Below are 18,779 nucleotides of genomic sequence, written 5' to 3' on the forward strand. Positions count from 1 at the left end.
AAGCATTTGAAATAACAGATAGTATGCAGGTGAACAGAGCTTTTAAAAGTTCTTCCTCTTTAATGAAGAAGAAAACTTAGGTTTATTCTAAATTATATATTAAAAAGAAAACTTAGTTTTTAGTCCTAAATTAAATATTAGAATTTAAAATTAAAAGCTTTCTATAAGGTTGAACCATTTGAAGTTGCCAGTATTCAACCATTTTGGCCTGCAAAAATGGCAGCTTCAGATGGGTCAAACTATTCATTTATTTAGTCACTTGTCTCTGTCCCTTCTTAATTTTGTTTTACTCTTGTTTTCTATTTGACCATGGATCTTTCTCTTCTTGAGTGCAGAATTTGTTCAGAGAGCACATTAATTAGTGAGTCTGTTAACGGTTTATGCTTGATGCTTAAAACTGGAAAAAGTGAGCCTTATTTGTCAGGTCCTGTGCTGCTCCCCACTGGGGCTGGCCCTTGTTGAAACCACGGGGGTTGACATCTCATCAACATTAGCTCCCAATATTTGGGGACATATAAATTTAATTCTTGAGTATGTTGAGGGAATGACCTTCAAGAAATTTATGGTAATTTTGCATACCTTGAATAGAGGCTTAATTTGCTTTGAATGGCTTTTTATTATAATGCCATTTCAGAGTTGAACATTATAATGGGTGAATGATTCATAAGCTTACTGTTCTTTTTTCAAATGCTAAGTAGTTCCAGATGTTATTTGTTGCCAAAGATATATTTTAAACCAGTATGTTTTATTAGTCAACAAAATTGAGAAATACATACTTTACCTGGAATCACCTCATTAAGAAACATTAACCAAATCAATGAACAGATTATCGGTATCTTTAAGATTTTAAAAATCCTTTGATTTTTTTTTCAAGGCCTAAAAGGAAAAGGTATATAATGACATGTTTATGAACATTAACCCTAATTGAGATCAATTTTTAAAGTACCTATAAGATCCATAAGGATCACATTTTGACAATTACTTTCTGTTAATCAATAACCATTGCTTTGGTTTAGTGGACTTCAGGGAATAGCTTTATTAATGTCTACAAAATTGTTTTAATGGTCTTGAAATCATAGCCACTTTTTAAAAATAAATATGTCTATTAAGCTTTGAATGATGTTAGAAAAAAATAATAATAATAAGTTATCACCACCTCACTTTAAGAGATAATTAATCATCCAAGTAAGTAAGACTATTCTTAATAGTGAACACTGGTAATGACAACTTTAGTAGTTTTTATTGGTGGCAGTTAAATATTCATGCTAAATGAAAAAATAGGTCTTCTCAACAGAATAAGATTTTTAACAGAGGACTTTGTTAGCAGTTGAAGTAAAGTTTTTGTTTGCCCATTTCCTTTTCATTCTTTTACTTGCACCTAGATTGAAAAAAGAAATCTTTAACTTAGACTCTAAAGCCAGCCTGAACCGATATCTCTTGTGCTTTGTGGATTGCCTCAATCCCTCTCTAACAGTGTTTTATGACTAATCCATTGTCAAGGAGTATCTGGGTAAAGTTTTAGGGCCTTGAGTGAAAATAACTAGACTAAATGCATGAGTCACAAACTGACCTAAAAATAATCCCCAGGAAATGATCTGTTTTCCAGTTTTCTCTTCCAAGGAGGAGCCAGAACTGTTTCCTGAAAGACTTAGAGAAAGTAGCAAGATAAATAGATACATTTTTAGTCACTAAAATAGATATATTTTTAGTCACTATCTGAAAATGAGTAAGAAAAATGAACTTTGGATATTGAGCTTCTTATGAATTTTTCCACTTTGTAGTTAATTCTAATGTTGCCTTTTAAACTTTAATTTAGCGTGAAGTTCGAATGACACATGGGTAGTATTAAAAAAATTTAAACCTGTATACCCAGCTAATGTTCTTTGCTTACTTTCCTCTGCTTTTTTCATACCTTTTTACTCTCCAGAACTGCCTAAAGTTACAGAAGGTGCGTAACACCTTTTCTTCTTATTCTCTTCTGTATATTTTTATTGCCATTGTTATGTACTGTTGGTTCCATACTTTGTGAAACTGGATAAGGGAACAAGTTTATTAAAACAAAATTTATAGTGTAGTAAATTAATGATAGTATTCATTATTGGCTTCCAAAGGACTGCTTCATGAGAGTAAATACTTCTGAAGCAGTTATGATTATTTAAAATATTTGTTTATTTTAAATATCTCCTTGTGTAAGAATCTGTACACAGTTATTTGGGTAGTCCCTGCCCCCTGGTGGCTAATAGGCAGTCACACATAACAGTTTAGCATTCATTTTCACAGTGAACATTTAGGACTCATTCAAATGACAAGGAGCTTGAGGATTGCCCCTCTCTTTTAAAGAATTTTAATTTTTCTATTGTAATGTATAACTGCCTGTAACAAAAGTTTTAGTCCCTTTTTTCCCCCTGGGGAATTTTATGAATCTTTCTAATTTATTATCATTCTTAAGCTGTTTTTTGTTCTATGACAAATGAATATATATGACTTGTCAAGACCATATTGATCATAAATATTCATTTTCTTTCAAAATAATGAATATTCAAAGCATCCAGAGCTTTTGATTTAAAGCAAGTGTCCCATTAAGTCTGAAAATCCACAATTTAGCTTACAGTGATTAAAATAATCTTTTAGGGGTTAAAAAGAATTCACTCACTTTACTACCCTATAGTTGAATACTTAGCTTTTATAAAATGCCCACATTAAATATATTCTCAAAAAGTGAACTGCAGTGTTTATCCAGTAAGCACCTCAGATTTAACTTCTTGATCTTTTTTATAAAGTATGAAGCCCATTTACAATTTTGTAATTTCAGACAGCCACGTTTTTGTGGTGGTTGCTCTTCTTACCGTGGATTGTTGAGAAAGCCTGTAGAACTGATGTGTACAAATTTTGTCAATGAGTGAAAAATTTTTAAACAAGAAGATTCAATTACTATTTTCATTGCCCAAAATAAGTTGTGAATTGTAGCTGCATCTTTTGTTTCAATTGAAAGTTTTTGGAAAAAAAACAAACAAAACATAAGAAAGATGAAAAGAAAAATGTTACCTGGATAAAAAAAAGGAAAGCTAATTGTTTTCATGTTTCCTGAATTCATAATCATTATTTCCTTAAAAGAGCAACAATCATCTCAGGTACGGGAAAAGGTTAGGTTTATTTTAGGAAATAAGCCCATGTGTTTTGGGAAATTGTGACTAAAGCCTGTTTTAACACTAGAATCAGTGAATTAGATTGCATGCTTTTTATTTGTTTTAATTTTTTAGTTCTTTATTTCATTAATATATACAGTTCTTTTTAAAAATAAAGTTTTTCATTTACTTGAAATTATTCCTATTTTTCAGCCTGTAAATGTGATCTTTGCTTATAGCTGATTTTACTTAACAATGAGTGACATAATGTCACTAGCTGCCTCCTTTTTGACTATTTTTACTTTTAATCTTCTACCTTTATCCTCTTTAAGAATCGGTTCCAAGTGGAGAAAATCAGAGTGTAACAGGAGGTGATGAAGAAGCAGTAGATGAATACCAAGAGTTAAATGCAAGAGAAGAACAAGACATTGAAATAATGATGGAAGGCTGTGAATATGCAATCTCTAATGCTGAGGCCTTTGCTGAAAAGTTGTCCAGAGAGCTGCAGGTGTTAGATGGAGTAAGACTTTCTTTCAATCTATGGACTGAGCAGATTTTAATGGATTCAGTAGACTGGTGATATTCGTAGTTGACTGCCTCAGCACTTAAGCCTTGATAGTGTGATTATTGCTGTTTTTATCTATAAGCTGCTTAACAGACGCTTTCAGTCTTTCACAGTTTTTTTGCAAAACAGAACCATTGCTTTTAGTCACGCCAATATAGTCATTTGATTGGAGGTTCTGGATTTTGGAGGGTTTTGATATGAAGTGATGAATGTACAAAGGTGCCAACCAGAAACCAATGTAAGGGTTTATTCCCCCAGCCTCTGGAATATCTCAGAATAGTTCAATGAAAATGAATAGTTTTGTTTTTTTTTTAATTTTTTACATGGGTAGGCACTGGAAATCAAACCTAGGTGTCCACCATGGCATGGCAGGCAAGAATTCTGCCACTGAACCACCATCGTACCACCCAAGAATAGTATTTTTGTGGTTTGAGAAAAAATAGGTATGAATTAGAAAGAGGAAAGTTAAGCTGAAAGAAGTGAATCACTTATCAAAATGTACCAGAATAAATGTGGTGGAAACAGAAGAGCCAGGAAAAACGGATGCTTGATTTTTCCACTAAAATTTTGGAATAGATCCTTTTAATTTATATGCACAGTTTCCAAGTCTATAATCTATTTTTTTTTTTTTAACATGGGCAAGCACCGGGAATCGAACCTGGGTCCCTCGGGCTTGGCAGGCAAGCATTCTTACCTGCTGAGCCACCATGGCCCGCCCCCAAGTCTATAATCTAAATGCACATTGTGAGAAAGTAGTAGCTAAAAGTAACACCACTGGGCGGGCCACGGTGGCTCAGCAGGCAAGAATGCTTGCCTGCCATGCCAGAGGACCCGGGTTCGATTCCCGGTGCCTGCCCATGTAAAAAGAAATGATAATAATAAAATAAAAGTAACACCACTTATGTAATAAGAATAATTTAAATTAAGGATATTTGATTTTCTTAAAAAAGGAGATAATCATTTAAGGAAAACCCTCAGAGAACAAAGAATATTTTAAAGAAAATACAAGATTTTAGCCTTTTATACCTGAAAAGTACAGACCTTGGAGTCTAACTCGGGCCGAGAGAGATTTCATGGATTGTCCAAGCTTACGAGTTTACAAGACTTTACTGGCAGCAAAGTCTGGAAGGGACTTCAAATGTTAAAATGGAAATTGTCCTGGGTAGTTTCAATCCCCCAGCTCTGCAATTTTAAGATATGTCAATAAGTTTGAGCCCTGCTGACTCTTTTTTTTTTTTTAATTAATTAAAAAAAATTAGCTAACACAACATTTAGGAATCATTCCATTCTACATATGCAATCAGTAATTCTTAATATCATCACATAGATGTATGATCATCATTTCTTAGTACATATGCATCGATTTAGAAAAAGAAATAGCAAGACAACAGAAAAAGAAATAAAATGATAATATAGAGAAAAAATAAAAATAAAAAATACAAAAATATATAAGAAAAAAAACTATAGCTCAGATGCAGCTTCATTCAGTGTTTTAACATAATTACATTACAATTAGGTAGTATTGTGCTGTCCATTTTTTTTTTTTTTTTTTTAGAAATCATACCATTCTACATATGCAATCAGTAATTCTTAACATCATCACATAGAAGCATGATCATCGTTTCATAGTACATTTGCATCGGTTTAGGAGAACTAGCAATACAACTGACTCTTACTTTTGAGTTACAGTTACACTTGACTTATTGTGAATAGTATATAAAATGTGTGTGAAGTCACAGTGTCACCTGTACAATGATATTCTTTTAATGTTTTTCATCATACCATGCCATGTTACCTGCCTTCTTCATGTATCTTAGTGATTTATATATATTTTTTCTAATTTATATTGCATATAAATTCCAAGACATTAGATTACTTTGCAGTTTACTTTTTTTTTTTACATTTTTTGGGTGAAATATAACATTTATATAAAAAAGTGATAAAATTCAAAGAACATTTTAACAAGTAGTTTTAGAACAAATTTCAAAGTATGGTATGGGTTACAGTTCCACCATTTCAGGTGTTTCGTTCTAGCTACTCTAAGACTTTGGAGACTAAAAAGAAATATCAATATAATGATTCACTAGTCATACTCATTTGTTAAATCCTATCTTCTCTGATACAACTCCTCCTTCTCCTTTGATCCTGCTCCCACTTTTAGGGATATTTGGCCAATGACCATTCTAACCTCTCCCATGTTGAAAATGGGTATCGACATTATGGGGTAGGGGAATGCGTACTGTTTACCTTTGGATTTGGTAGCTTCCATGTTTCAGGGAATTCGGAATCACTTATCAAAATCATTTAGAGAACAATGGCAAGGGATGGTGGTTTGTCTGTGCTTTGCCAGGAAAAAGACATAATTGCAAATGAAAGAGGAAAGAAAGATGATATAGATGGAACTATTGTTTGTCCATAGCTATTGCATAGCCTATTAGTACAGATCATACTACAGTTATAAATTAATTCCATATATCCTTCAAAGACTGGTATATCTCTGCTACCCTCTTAGCTAAGCTATTGCATAGGTCATGCTTTTATTGAGTATTTTACATAAATACTAAGAGAGTGAGACAATTTCCATAGCTGTTAGAGTTGGAAGAAATGTAAGAGAGAATATAACTAATTCTACATTCTATATTCTATAATTAATGCCCCTCGTTTTAAAGAAATGAGAATATATCATTAACAATGATAGATCTGAAGCAGAGCCCTACTTGAGCAGCCTGTGGAAATATAAAATACTGAGGCATCACATTGTACCTAACTTTGATGTTGATGTGTAGTTTTTCTTTAGTAAATGCCTTCTAAAAAGTGGAGCATGAAAGTAAAATAGATGTATATCTATCTTTGTTATCCTGCTTTCAAAGAGACTTAGTAGTGTTTCATCTTTATAATTCTTTTACACATTTAAATAATCTGAAGTATTATTTTGTTTTTACCTTTCTAGGCCAACATCCAGTCAATCATGGCCTCTGAAAAGCAAGTGAACATCCTGATGAAGTTGCTGGATGAGGCTCTGAAGGAGGTGGATCAGATTGAATTGAAACTAAGCAGTTATGAGGAAATGCTCCAGAGTGTGAAAGAACAAATGGATCAGATATCTGAAAGCAACCACCTAATTCATCTTAGTAACACTAATAATGTAAAACTCCTATCTGAGATAGAGTTTCTTGTGGTAAGTTGATTATAAATGACCAATAAACAAAAAAAATAAACAAAAAAAATAGTGAAAATATGAAAGCCCATTTATAAACATTTGTTCATTTCCTTGAAGATCGGGATTTAAAATAATTTAAAGACCTGGTGATAGGGGTAAATAGCATCTTACCTGTACATTTCCCAAAGTTACATATGCAAACAGTGTATGTATATATCTTCCAGAACCACATGGACTTGGCCAAAGGTCATATAAAGGCCCTTCAGGAAGGAGATCTTGCGTCTTCCAGGGGCATTGAAGCCTGCACCAATGCTGCTGATGCCCTTCTGCAGTGCATGAATGTAGCTCTTCGGCCAGGTAAATTCACTGGAGATGATAAAATCTGACCAAGGACCTGAGACTAAGCCTGTAAAGCAATACAAAAATATTGACAAGAAATCCATGGGGCAAGTGATTTAGGGTTATATTATTATCTACTCAAACAAGTTGACTTATTTTCAAACATATTTCTGTTGACACTATAACTTTTTTTCATTTTGTTGTTTTTCTAATTGGCTATCATAACTCTGGTTAAAACTATGATTTTTCTTGTACAGACCACAGAACCTAGTACAAAGTAGGTATTCAGTAACTCTTTGTTTAGACCAAACAGCATGAGGTTTTTGCTAGGCTGGTGGTTCGAAAACTTGAGTGCACCAGAATCGCTGGAGAGCTTGTTCAAACTCAGATTGTTAGACCCTGCTCCCGCATTCAGTTTTTTGGTTGAAGCTCTGGAATCCACATTTTTAACATTTTCCAGGTGATGGTATTGCTAGACCACACTTTGAGAACTGCCATCAGATTACATTATATTTTCTTCTGCTTACCTTTCTTTCATCATCAAATGTATTAACCAGTGAAATTTTGGGTTCTTTAAAACTTAAATGTGGATACTCTTATAAATGTGTGCATTAAACATCGGAAGAAATACTTTTACCCATTCAATCAGTCAGGAAATATCATTTTGATTTCAGGCCATGACATGCTTCTGGCAGTCAAACAGCAACAGCAACGTTTCAGTGATTTGCGAGAACAATTTGCCCGGAGACTGGCCAGTCACCTCAACAATGTTTTTGTTCAACAGGTAATTTTGTGGTGGTATTAAAACTGACATGTCCCTTTAGTTTATTCATATATTACCTTAGACCGTAAATTCCCACCCAATTTTTAATATATTTAGGTAGTATCACAGTGTATTCCTTCACACCTTATTTTAATATTTTGAAATATGTGCATATTTTATTATAGGTATATTTTTAGAATCAGCTGTCTCCTTAGCTAGACAGTCTAGTTCCTTTCAGCCCACACTGATTCTAGAAATTAAATAACTATGCTTATTTATTGCATATTCCATTTAGACATTCTTATTTATAAAGTCCAAATTTGTTACATGCAGATTATGAAGTTTACTGGTGGACTTGTTTTATTTTTCAATATTTTTAGGTCAGTACTAGGACTTGCTCAGTATTTTGAGTATTTTATAGGCTATGTATACCTGTAATAATCATGTGAGAAAAACGATTATATTCCAACTGTAAATTCCAGTTGATTTAACCTTCATGTAATTGCTTTGTCTACATTTTTATATGGGAAGGAATATTATAATTAAGCTTGTGACAATAATATTAAGAATAAGAATACCTTAGAGGTGTTTGAATAGAAGTCATTTTAATATCTAGTGCAATAAATTGTATTATCTATTTTTCACAGCTTTTATTTTGTTTATTAAGGCTATTGGGTGAAAAAAACTTGGGAATCTGTTATTCATCAAGAAATATTTTCTGTAACTTTGGATGCTTATTTTATTTTCACTTTTCAGTATTCTAAAACAATTGTATTTATTATATTTTATCTCCAATTAGTTTACTCAGGCCCTCCTTCAACTCTATAACAGGTCCTACTTTCTTTCGGTTCCTGTGAGTACATCAAATTTGGCTCAAGCTTTTCTTATTTTTTTTTTCCAAAAAGTTTGCTAAACTTACCAGCAGCTGAATCTTTGTAGATTATAACTTAACATACTGATTTACGCTACTCATTAACCATATTTGTAGCAGTTTTTTGATGTCCTGTAGCAGAGTTTATTTTGCCAGAAAGGCGTTTAATCTCATTCTACTTGCCTTCTTCCTGTCATTCTTTCATTCACTTATTTCCTTCTTCATTTATTTCATTAACATTTGCCAGATGATTGAGATGCAAATCAGACATTGACTTGGAATAAAGGAGAGACAGTTCCCGTCTGACTGTAGCTCATAGTTTAATGGAGGGAGACTGTCAAATATACTCAAGAATGATATAATAGTGATAGTTTGGGAGTATAAGCATGGAAGGAGGAAATCAGGGAAGACTCCTTAGGGTGACTTGACTGAAATGTGGCAAGAAAAAAGGTAAACTTAGAAATCACACAGGAAATACTAATTCACATTTTTCTCACATCATTATTTTAATAACATCTATTTCTATACTGTCCCTTGGGGGTTAAAAATGATGCTGATGCTGTTGATAGCGATGTTATCAACATGTGTAGATAGTATTAAAAATACCAAGTCAGTAAACAGTTGTCCTTTCTGCACACTGAATCATTTGTTGTAACATGCAATAATTTATGATTTTGCTTCTCTACCTTATAGACTAATGGCTTTATTTAAAGTGAATGCTTCAAATTTCTGCAATTCTAATATGTATTGTTCCGTGTAAGTGTTGCATGTTACAAAACCAGAATATTGCAGCAATCTGGGATGTGCTCAAGAAGGTGGAAGAGGATGTCCTAAATGCAGAAAAGAGATTTGCTCTGTGTTGAATTTAGTTCATCAGGTCGCCTAGCAGACAAGTCAGGAAACATGGGTTATTTGTATTCCTGGTTGTGGGATAAACTAGCTGGAAAAATTTGATTAACATATTATGATGCAACTCTGTCAGTTACTAAATTTTCACTCCGTGCCTCCTATGTCCTTGATTTGATTAATATGGTAAATAAGAAATGGTTCCTGTCCTCAGATACTTCTTAGGAGAAGTTAAGACAAATGTACTTAAAGCTCTACAACAATATATATATATATAATAACTTTCTAATTGTAGAGCTATGGATTCTAAATGCTTAAGAGTTTTAATCAAAAACGAGTATACTAGAATAGAGTTGCAGATTAAACATGGAAATATGTAAAAGAGTAAATCTTGTGATGGACTATGATTGTGATTAACTGTGCATATATAAAAGTATTTAAAAGTTCTTTTTTAAAAAAAGTGAGTTTACTGAAGATTTAAATAGTCAGATATGACTTTATGTGTAAGATTTGAACAGAGTCCTTGCAATATGCAATACAAATTATAATAAATATAGAGATAAAGCTTATAAATATTGTATAGAAGAACCCAGAGGAAATAATCTGTCGTGCACAAAATAACAGTAAAGAGCATTGGTTCCCAGTTTTTTTTTCAAGTCACATATCAGTAAACTTAAAAGAAATAAAATTTGGAGAATGATCAAATAATCAGTTTTTTATTTTACCAAGTAAGACCTTTAAAGACCATTTTCTTTCACTATCTTCATTTTTAAAATGAGCTTTTGACACTAAAAGAACAGGAAGAACATAATTTCAGACTTTAAAAATTAATACATTTACCTTTATAAGAAACTCACTAGCTTCATTTTATTTTTGTTATTGTTGTACACCAGTAAAAACATCTTTGCATTTGAAAATCACTAATCCAGACATGCTATTTATGATGCAGCTTTCATGTGAATACTTAACACCTATCTCTGGTTTAATAAAACTTGAAATGCATTTTATTTAATATTCATGTCTTACTGTATACAGTAAGTATACAGTGAATAATATTTTTAACAGTTGGCTAGTCTTTTAGATCTTTTAGATCTTCCTGCACACTCATATTTCATTGAAATTATAGACACCTAGCCGTAGTTTTTACACTTACTAGAGATTTGTATATGTAGAAAAATATTTCGCTAGGAGAATCAAGCCACTTAAACTAATTAGAATTCTGATATTGCAAGCAGTCAAATTAAGGCTAATGAAATTATGGAAATATTTGCAAATAGAAAATGTCCTTTTAAAAATTCTTTTGATTATGGCTGCTCTTTTTTTTAAATGCAATTTTATTGAGATATATTATTTATTCACATACCATATAATCATCCAAAGTGTATAGTCAGTGTTAACAGTATCAACAGATGGCTGTGTATTCACCATCTGCTTGTTTTTTTAAAGATTAGTTTTGAAAAGACAACTGTTCTCTCCTTTTTTTCCCATTTGTTCCACAGAGACCTCATGATTTGATTCTATGCCTTTGGTGACATAATGAGACTGATTATACTAATACCTCTGAGAAAATGAAACTGAGCAAAAATGCACTGGACTAAAAGTATACCAGGAAAAAAAGAAAAACTTAAGTTGTGCTTTCTTTTTATATGCTGAAGTTTTGGAAATTTTTTTTTTTTACAGAAACATCATATAGTGCAATAAAACCTATGTAGTAGACCATTAATATTCTGTTGATTTCACAAAAATAGTTTTCTTAAGGATGTTTCCCACTTTTCTAAACACAAGTCGATAATCTCTGATAAAGAGCTTAGAAAGACTTATGATTATTTAATTAGGTCAGTTTTCATGATGTGTGTTGGAATGTTGCTCTGATTTTCTCCTATATTTCAAAAAAAAAAATTAAAACTAAAATTGTCATCATGTAGAAGGAAAGAGTTCCCGAGTCTTAAAAATGTATTCAGTATTTAACACAAATGTGTCATTTCTATTAGAAGGTCAGTAGAGCAAAGTGTTAGGAGTATGAACACTTGGAACCAAAGTTCCAGGGTTTTGAACCCCAGCTCTGCCACTTCCTATACCAGTAATCTTGAGCAAGTTGATTAATCTCTCTGTGCCACTTCAGTTGTCTTATCTGAATAATGCAGGTAATAAAATACCTATTTCATTGGGTGGTTATGAAGATTAATGTGTTTTTATATGTTTAGCATTTGGGATAGCACTTAGTGACAGTACATCATTCAGTGTTAGCAGATTTTACTACTAATTGTAGTAGAATTCATCAGTACTAATGAGAATTTATCATTCACTAAGTTTTCATACAATGTATTTATCTTAGATTAATTTGGAAAAAATATCACCTAATTATTTATTTTAAAATGATTTCGACTCCACCCCATTCAAGATAAAGTAAGACTCTTCTGCGTTCTGTCCTCCAACATAAGCTTTGAACAACCAGCAAGAGCTGGCAGACATCTTTCTTAAAGCTCTAGAAAACAGTTAAAGAACTACAATAATGAGGCAGACACAAAAGCAAGTAAAAGGCTACTTAAAAGCAGCGTGGTCTCTTGGCACCCTGGCTAGTACCTTTCCCACCCCCTTACTGGCTTAGCACAGAGCCAGCCCATGCTTCCAGTGTGGGTCTCTGCTCCAAGTTCTAGAGGGAGCAGAGTAACCCTCATGCCTACTGGAAGCATACTTATGGTGATCTGAGGGACTTGCTGTCCTAGAACATGCCTTCCCAGAATTGGTCCTATATGTATAAGATAGGTCTCAGAAGTCTTCTACAGACTGCAGTGGGAGAGCAATCAAGTAATGATACCTAGTGCAAGGGATTGCTGGCTGTAGGATACACAGTGCAATGCCTTGAGACCATGAGGAAACTTTCCTAGGAAAGAGGGGACATTCAGAACTATGTAAATGGGGGAAATGCTAGGGCCATGCATGTATGCACGAGACAAGACAAAAGCCCAAGCCCGAAAAGAACCAGGGAAACCTCTACTCTTTGACAGTCTCTAAACTGATTGTATGGATAATCCCCGAAGGAGAGCACTTACACGTCAGTCTTCAAAGACTCTGAAAGGTGTTTTCCTTTTTTTCTACCTCTTCCTCCTTTTTCTTCTTTTTTCTTGTTAGAATTTAATGAAAGTGCTGTCATCATACTAGCTGGTTATTAGCTTACAGAACAGATGACTCAGAGTCTAAATTCCAGTGCTAACACTTTAAAATGTCAAAATACCCAAATTTCAACAAAAGGTCACAAAACATATAAAGAAGTGGGAAGCGATGGTCCAGGCAAAGGAGAAGATTAAAGCATTGATAACCATCAATGAGGAGGACCCGACCTGGGACATAACCAAACAAAGACTTTTAAAAATGATCCTAAATATGCTCAAAGAGCTAAAGGAAACATGGATGAGGAGCTAAAAGAAATTTAAAAAATGATAGATGAACACAAATTGAATATCAATAGAGATATGGAAATTATGAAAAGGAGCAAAGCACTGAAGACCACACCAACAGAAATTTAAAATTCCCTGGAGGGCTTCAGCAGCAAAATGCAACTGTTAGGAAAAAAAGAATTAGAGAACTTGAAGATAAGAAAATTGAAATCATTCAGTCTGAGTAACAAAGAGAAGAAAGAATGAAAAAAAGTGAACAGAGCTCAGGGAACCTGTAGAATACCATCAAGCATACCAATATAAACATTGTGGGAGTCTCAGAAGGAGAGGAAAGGGCAGAGAGAATATTCAAAGAAATAATGGGTGAAAATTTCCTAAATTTAATGAAAGACGTGAATTCACACAACCAAGATGTCCAGTGAGCTCCAAACAGATTAAGCTCAAATAGACCCATGCTGTGGCATATTATAATTAAACTGGCAAATGCCAGTGATAAAGAGAAAATTCTGAAAGCCACAAGAGTGAAGCAATATGTCACATACAAGAACCCTTAATAAGATTATTCCAATCAGAAACCAGAGGCAGAAAGCAGTGGGATGACATATTTAAGTGCTGAAAGCAAAAAATTGCCAACCACATATTGTAAAAGGTCCTAGATTGTAAGCTCTTACAGCAGTCACATATATTCAGGAAGTATAACTGTTAATTCTAAATTCTCAGATACTGAGATGTTTGTATATAACATGGTCTTTCCCAGAAATTCTGTGTATTTATGTGATACCTGAGACTCAGAGTTAGAGTTCTGAAGCTATGAAAGTCAGCAGTTCCCCATACAGGAACTGTTTAAAAAGTTGAAAAATTGATCAGACATCAAGTAGAGATATGATTGGAGCTGATCTGGATAGAACTAAGCTATATCAGAAGACGGGGTAAAGGATGGTATCATCCATATTTTAAACTTCAACTTGTGTGTGAGACTAAAGGGAACAATGTTTATTTGGTGCAAAATTTATAGTTTGGGTAGTGCATTACCTAATTTAACTTGTAGGGTCAGTTTAATTGAACATCATATGTACATGGAATCTTGAATAGGTCATGAGATTTTGTTGGTTTGTCCAGGTTAGTGTGATGCACTGATAAATCCCAGAGTGATTTGGACAGTAAGTAAAGAGGTATTTGCAAAGCCCCCTTGGAGGAGTGGAGAGAAGGGGGGAAATATTTAACTTCCCCATTTGGAGAATTTCTGATATTCTCGCAAGCATTGGGGACATCCGAGTCAATAGGCTGTCCTGGAGTTTGTCCCTATCATGCTTTTTCCTGGAAAGGATAGGCTAAGTCTACTTAAAATTAGACCTAGGAGTCACCCCCAGAGAACCTCTTTTGTTGCTCACATGTGGCCTCTCTCTCTCTCTAAACTGACATGGCAAGTGAACTCACTGCCCTCCCCTGACTCCCAGGGGTGTAAATCTCCCTGGCAACGTGGGACAGAAATTCCCGGTTAAGTCAGGACCCAGCATCAAGGGGTTGAGAAAACCTTGACCAAAAAAGAGAAGAGACAAATGAGACAAAGTTTCAGTGGCTGAGAGATTTCAGTGTCAAGAGGTTATCCTGGAGGTTATTCTTACACATATATGGATTTTCCCTTTTTAGCTTATGGTGTATTGGTGTGGCTAGAGGGAAGTACCTGAAACTGTAGAGCTATGTTACAATTTTGTTTCTTGGCGGTGATTGTATAATGATACAGCTTTTACAGTGTAACTGTGTTATTGTGAAAACCTTGTGTCTGATGCTCCTTTAAACTAGGGTATGGACAGATGAGTAAAAAATACTGATTAAAAAAAGAAATAATAGGGGCAGCAAAGGTTAAATAAACTGAGTAAATTGAAATACTAGTGGTCTGTGAGTGGTAGGGGTAAGGGGTATTGTATGAATTTTTTTCTTTTTTTAATTTCTTTGCTAGAGTGATGGAGATTTTCAAAAATAATTATCATGGTGATAACTGTACAACTATGTGATGATATTATGAGCCATTGAGTGTACACCATGCATGGAATGTTTGTATGTCAAGAATGTTTGTATGTTAAGTTTTTATAATAAAAAATGTTAAGAAAGGATTTCCGGGCCAAGGTGGCGGCTTAACAATGTGCGCATTTTAGTTCATCCTCCAGAACAACTACTAAATAACCAGACACAGTACAGAACAGCTCTTGGGGCCACGTCAGTGACCGAACACACAGCGTACTTCAGTCTGGACCAGCTGGACCAGCTGTGAGCCCCCCCAGAACCGTGAGTTCCCCAAGCCGTGGTGGCTGGCGCCCCCTCCCCCCACAGGCTGCTTCTCAGAGGGGAAAGAAAAGAAACTTTACCAGCAGCAGGGGCTGAGGCCAACCAAATGCCAATTGTGGAATTAATTAACAAATTCTGACTACTAAAAATAGGCCCCCAGCTCAGGTGAACCTGGTGAAAGCGGAGGTCACTCATTTTTGCCCCAGCGCCAAGGGGGCAGGGCTGATGGAAAAAGAAAAAAAAAGAAGGAAACAGAGGTTTTTGTGGCTGTGTTTCTGCAAAGGCTTAACTGCTTTTGGATACAGCAGTAAGGATTTGTCAGGCTGCAACTGCCCCAGGTATAGGCAGAAACAAGCTTGTTTGAGGGCTTGTTGTTTGATGGCTTGTCTGGAGCCTTTGCCTTCCCCAGGGGAGGGGTGAAGCCCAACTCAGGTGGAATCCCTCTCTCAAGGACTTCAGACACCAGGGCTTGGTAATTTGAAGCCATTAAAACCAGCCTACAACCTCTCCTCCGTCTCCACCATGCCCCCAGCCAAAGTTAAAGGTACCGTATTATCTTATGCTGGTGGGACCCGCAGGCAGACAAGCACCACATACTGGGTAGGATAAGAAAAACAGAGTCCAGAGACTTCACAGGAAAGTTTTCCAACCAGCTGGGTCTCACCTTTGGGAAAAACCAATGCAGGTGACTCTTTCCTCCTGATAGGAGGCCAGTTTGGTCTGGGGAAATCCGACTGGGGTCTATAATACCTAAGTAGACCCTCCTAAGTGTGGGGTTGGGGGGAAAGGCACCATACAAGCAGGGCAAGAAACAAGAAAACAACTGAAAAATTCTCCTCTGTTAAACAAAACTCAAGCTAGAGGTCCAGATAAAGCTGAATTGAATGTCAAAGAACAGATCGACAACAAATTCATCCAGCAAGAAAACCCTAGTTAAAAGAAGTACAAGCACTCTCTAGAATAAACTAACTAAGGTAATTAAATGCCTAGACACCAGCAAAAAATAACAAATCACACTAGGAAAATTGAAGATATGGCCCAGTCAAAGGAACAAACCAACAATTCAAATGAGATACAGGAGCTGAAGCAGTTAATTCAGAATATACGAACAGACATGGAAAACCTCATCAAAAACCAAATCAATGAATTGAGGGAGGATATAAAGAAGGCAAGGAATGAACAAAAAGAAGAAATCGAAAGTCTGAAAAAACAAATCACAGAACTTATGGGAATGAAAGGCATGGTAGAAGACATGAAAAAAAACAATGGAAACCTACAATGGTAGATTTTGAGAGACAGAACATAGGATTAGTGAACTGGGGGACGGAACATATGAAATCCAACAAGAAAAAGAAAATATAGGGAAAAAAATGGGAAAATATGAGCAGGGACTCAAGGAACTGAAAGACAATATAAAGCACACGAATATACGTGTTGTGGGTATCCCAAAAGGAGAAGAGAAGGGAAAAGGAGGAGAAAAACTAATGGAGGAAATTATCACTGTAAATTTCCCAACTCTTATGAAGACTTAAAATTACAGATCCAAGAAGTGCAGCGTACCCCAAAGAGAATAGGTCCAAATAGATGTACTCCAAGACATTTACTAATCAGAATGTCAGAGGTCAAAGAGAAAGAGAGAATCTTGAAAGCAGCAAGGGAAAAGCAGTCCATCACATACAAGGGAAGCCCAGTAAGACTATGTGTAGATCTCTCAGTAGAAATCATGGGATGATATATTTAAATTATTAAAAGAGAAAAACTGCCAACCAAGAATTCCATATCCAGCAAAATTGTCCTTCAAAAATGAGGGAGAAATTAAAACATTATCAGACAAAAAATCACTGAGAGAATTTGTGACCAAGAGACCAGCTCTACAAGAAATACTAAAGGGAGCACTAGAGACAGATACGAAAAGACAGAAGAGAGAGGTGTGGAGAAGAGTGTAAAAAGGAAGACTATGAGTAAAGGTAAAAAGAAGGAAAATTACATATGACATATAAAATCCAGAAGGCAAAATAGTAGAAGAAAGTACTACCTGTGCAGTAATAACACTAAATGTTAATGGGTTAAACCCCCAATCAAAAGACATAAACTGGCAGAATGGATTAAAAAAAAAAGACCCATCTATATGCTGTCTCTATTTAAAGGACATGAGAGCAAGGACACAAACGGACATTTGCACACCAATGTTTATAGCAGCATTATTTACAATTACCAAGAGATGGAAATAGCCAAAATGTCCATCACCAGGTGGGTGGCTAAACAAACTATGACATATACATACAATGGAATATTATGCAACTGTAAGACAGAATAAAGTTATGAAGTATGTAGCAACATGGATGGACCTTAAGGACATTATGCTGAGTGTGATTAGTCAAAAACAAAAGGACAAATACTGTATGGTCTCACTGATATGAACTGATATTAATAAATAAACTTGGAATATTTCGTTGGTAACAGAGACCATCAGGACATAGAAATAGGGTAAGATATTGGGTAACTGTAGCTGAAGGGATACAGATTGTGCAACAGGACTGAACATAAAAACTCAGAAATGAACAGCACAACACTACCTAACTGTAATACAATTATGTTAAAACACTGAATGAAACTGAATGTGAGAATGATAGAGGGAGGAGGCTGGGGGCATAAATGAAATGACAAAGAAAGATAGACAATCAAGATTGAGATGGTATAATCTAGGAATGCCTAGAGTGTATAATGATAATGACTAAATGAACAAATTTAAAAATGTTTTTGCATGAGGAAGAACAAAGGAATGTCATTACTGCAGGGTGCTGAAAATAGATGGTAATTAATATTTTAAAATTTCAACTTATGTGTGAGACTAAAGCAAAAAATGTTTATTTGGTACAAAATTTATATTTTGACTAGTGCATCTCCTAATATAACTTATGTAGATAGTTGGTTGAACAACATAAGTACATGGAACCTTGGGTAGGACATGAGATTTTATTGGTTTGTCCAGAGTGATGCCCCGATGAATCCCAGAGTAATTCGATCAGTGAATGGAAAAGTATTTACAAAGTCCCCTTCAGGGAATGGTGAGAACCGGGGAAAATTCAACCTCCCCAAGTTGAATTATTATTCTCACAAGCAGTGTGGACAACCAAAGCTATAGGCTGAGCCACCAGTCTTGGGGTTTGTTCATATGAAACTTAACCCCACAGGGGATAGGTCAAGCCTGCTTAAAATTAGGCCTAAGAGTCACCCCCAAGAGAACCTCTTCTGTTGCTCAGATGTGGCCTCTGTCTCCTGTCAAGACAACAAGCAAACTCACCACTCTCCCCCTGTCTATGTGGGACTCTTACGCATTAAGTCGCTATCACCTTGTTATTCAAGATGTAGTGGAGAGGCTGGAGGGAACTGCCTGAAAATGTAGAACGGTGTTGTAATGTAAAA

General features: G+C 35.0%; 1 protein-coding gene across 5 annotated transcripts in view; it reads left to right on the forward strand.

Annotated features, from left to right (window-relative positions):
- EXOC1 (exocyst complex component 1) overlaps nt 1-18,779 on the forward strand; it is a 70,092-nt gene that overhangs the window by 15,395 nt on the left and 35,918 nt on the right. For 3 of the 5 annotated variants that reach the window (XM_077136920.1, XM_077136919.1, XM_077136921.1), the window contains 5 exons: nt 3,458-3,645; nt 6,641-6,868; nt 7,075-7,207; nt 7,864-7,973; nt 8,752-8,805. In XM_077136920.1, the coding sequence (XP_076993035.1) occupies nt 3,458-3,645; nt 6,641-6,868; nt 7,075-7,207; nt 7,864-7,973; nt 8,752-8,805 (713 nt within the window). The remainder of the gene's footprint in view (nt 1-3,457; nt 3,646-6,640; nt 6,869-7,074; nt 7,208-7,863; nt 7,974-8,751; nt 8,806-18,779) is intronic. The other 2 variants (XM_077136922.1, XM_077136924.1) reach the window with 1 other exon arrangement.

Source organism: Tamandua tetradactyla, chromosome 19, assembly GCF_023851605.1.
Source record: "Tamandua tetradactyla isolate mTamTet1 chromosome 19, mTamTet1.pri, whole genome shotgun sequence".
In the NCBI taxonomy this organism is placed as follows: Eukaryota; Metazoa; Chordata; class Mammalia; order Pilosa; family Myrmecophagidae; genus Tamandua; species Tamandua tetradactyla.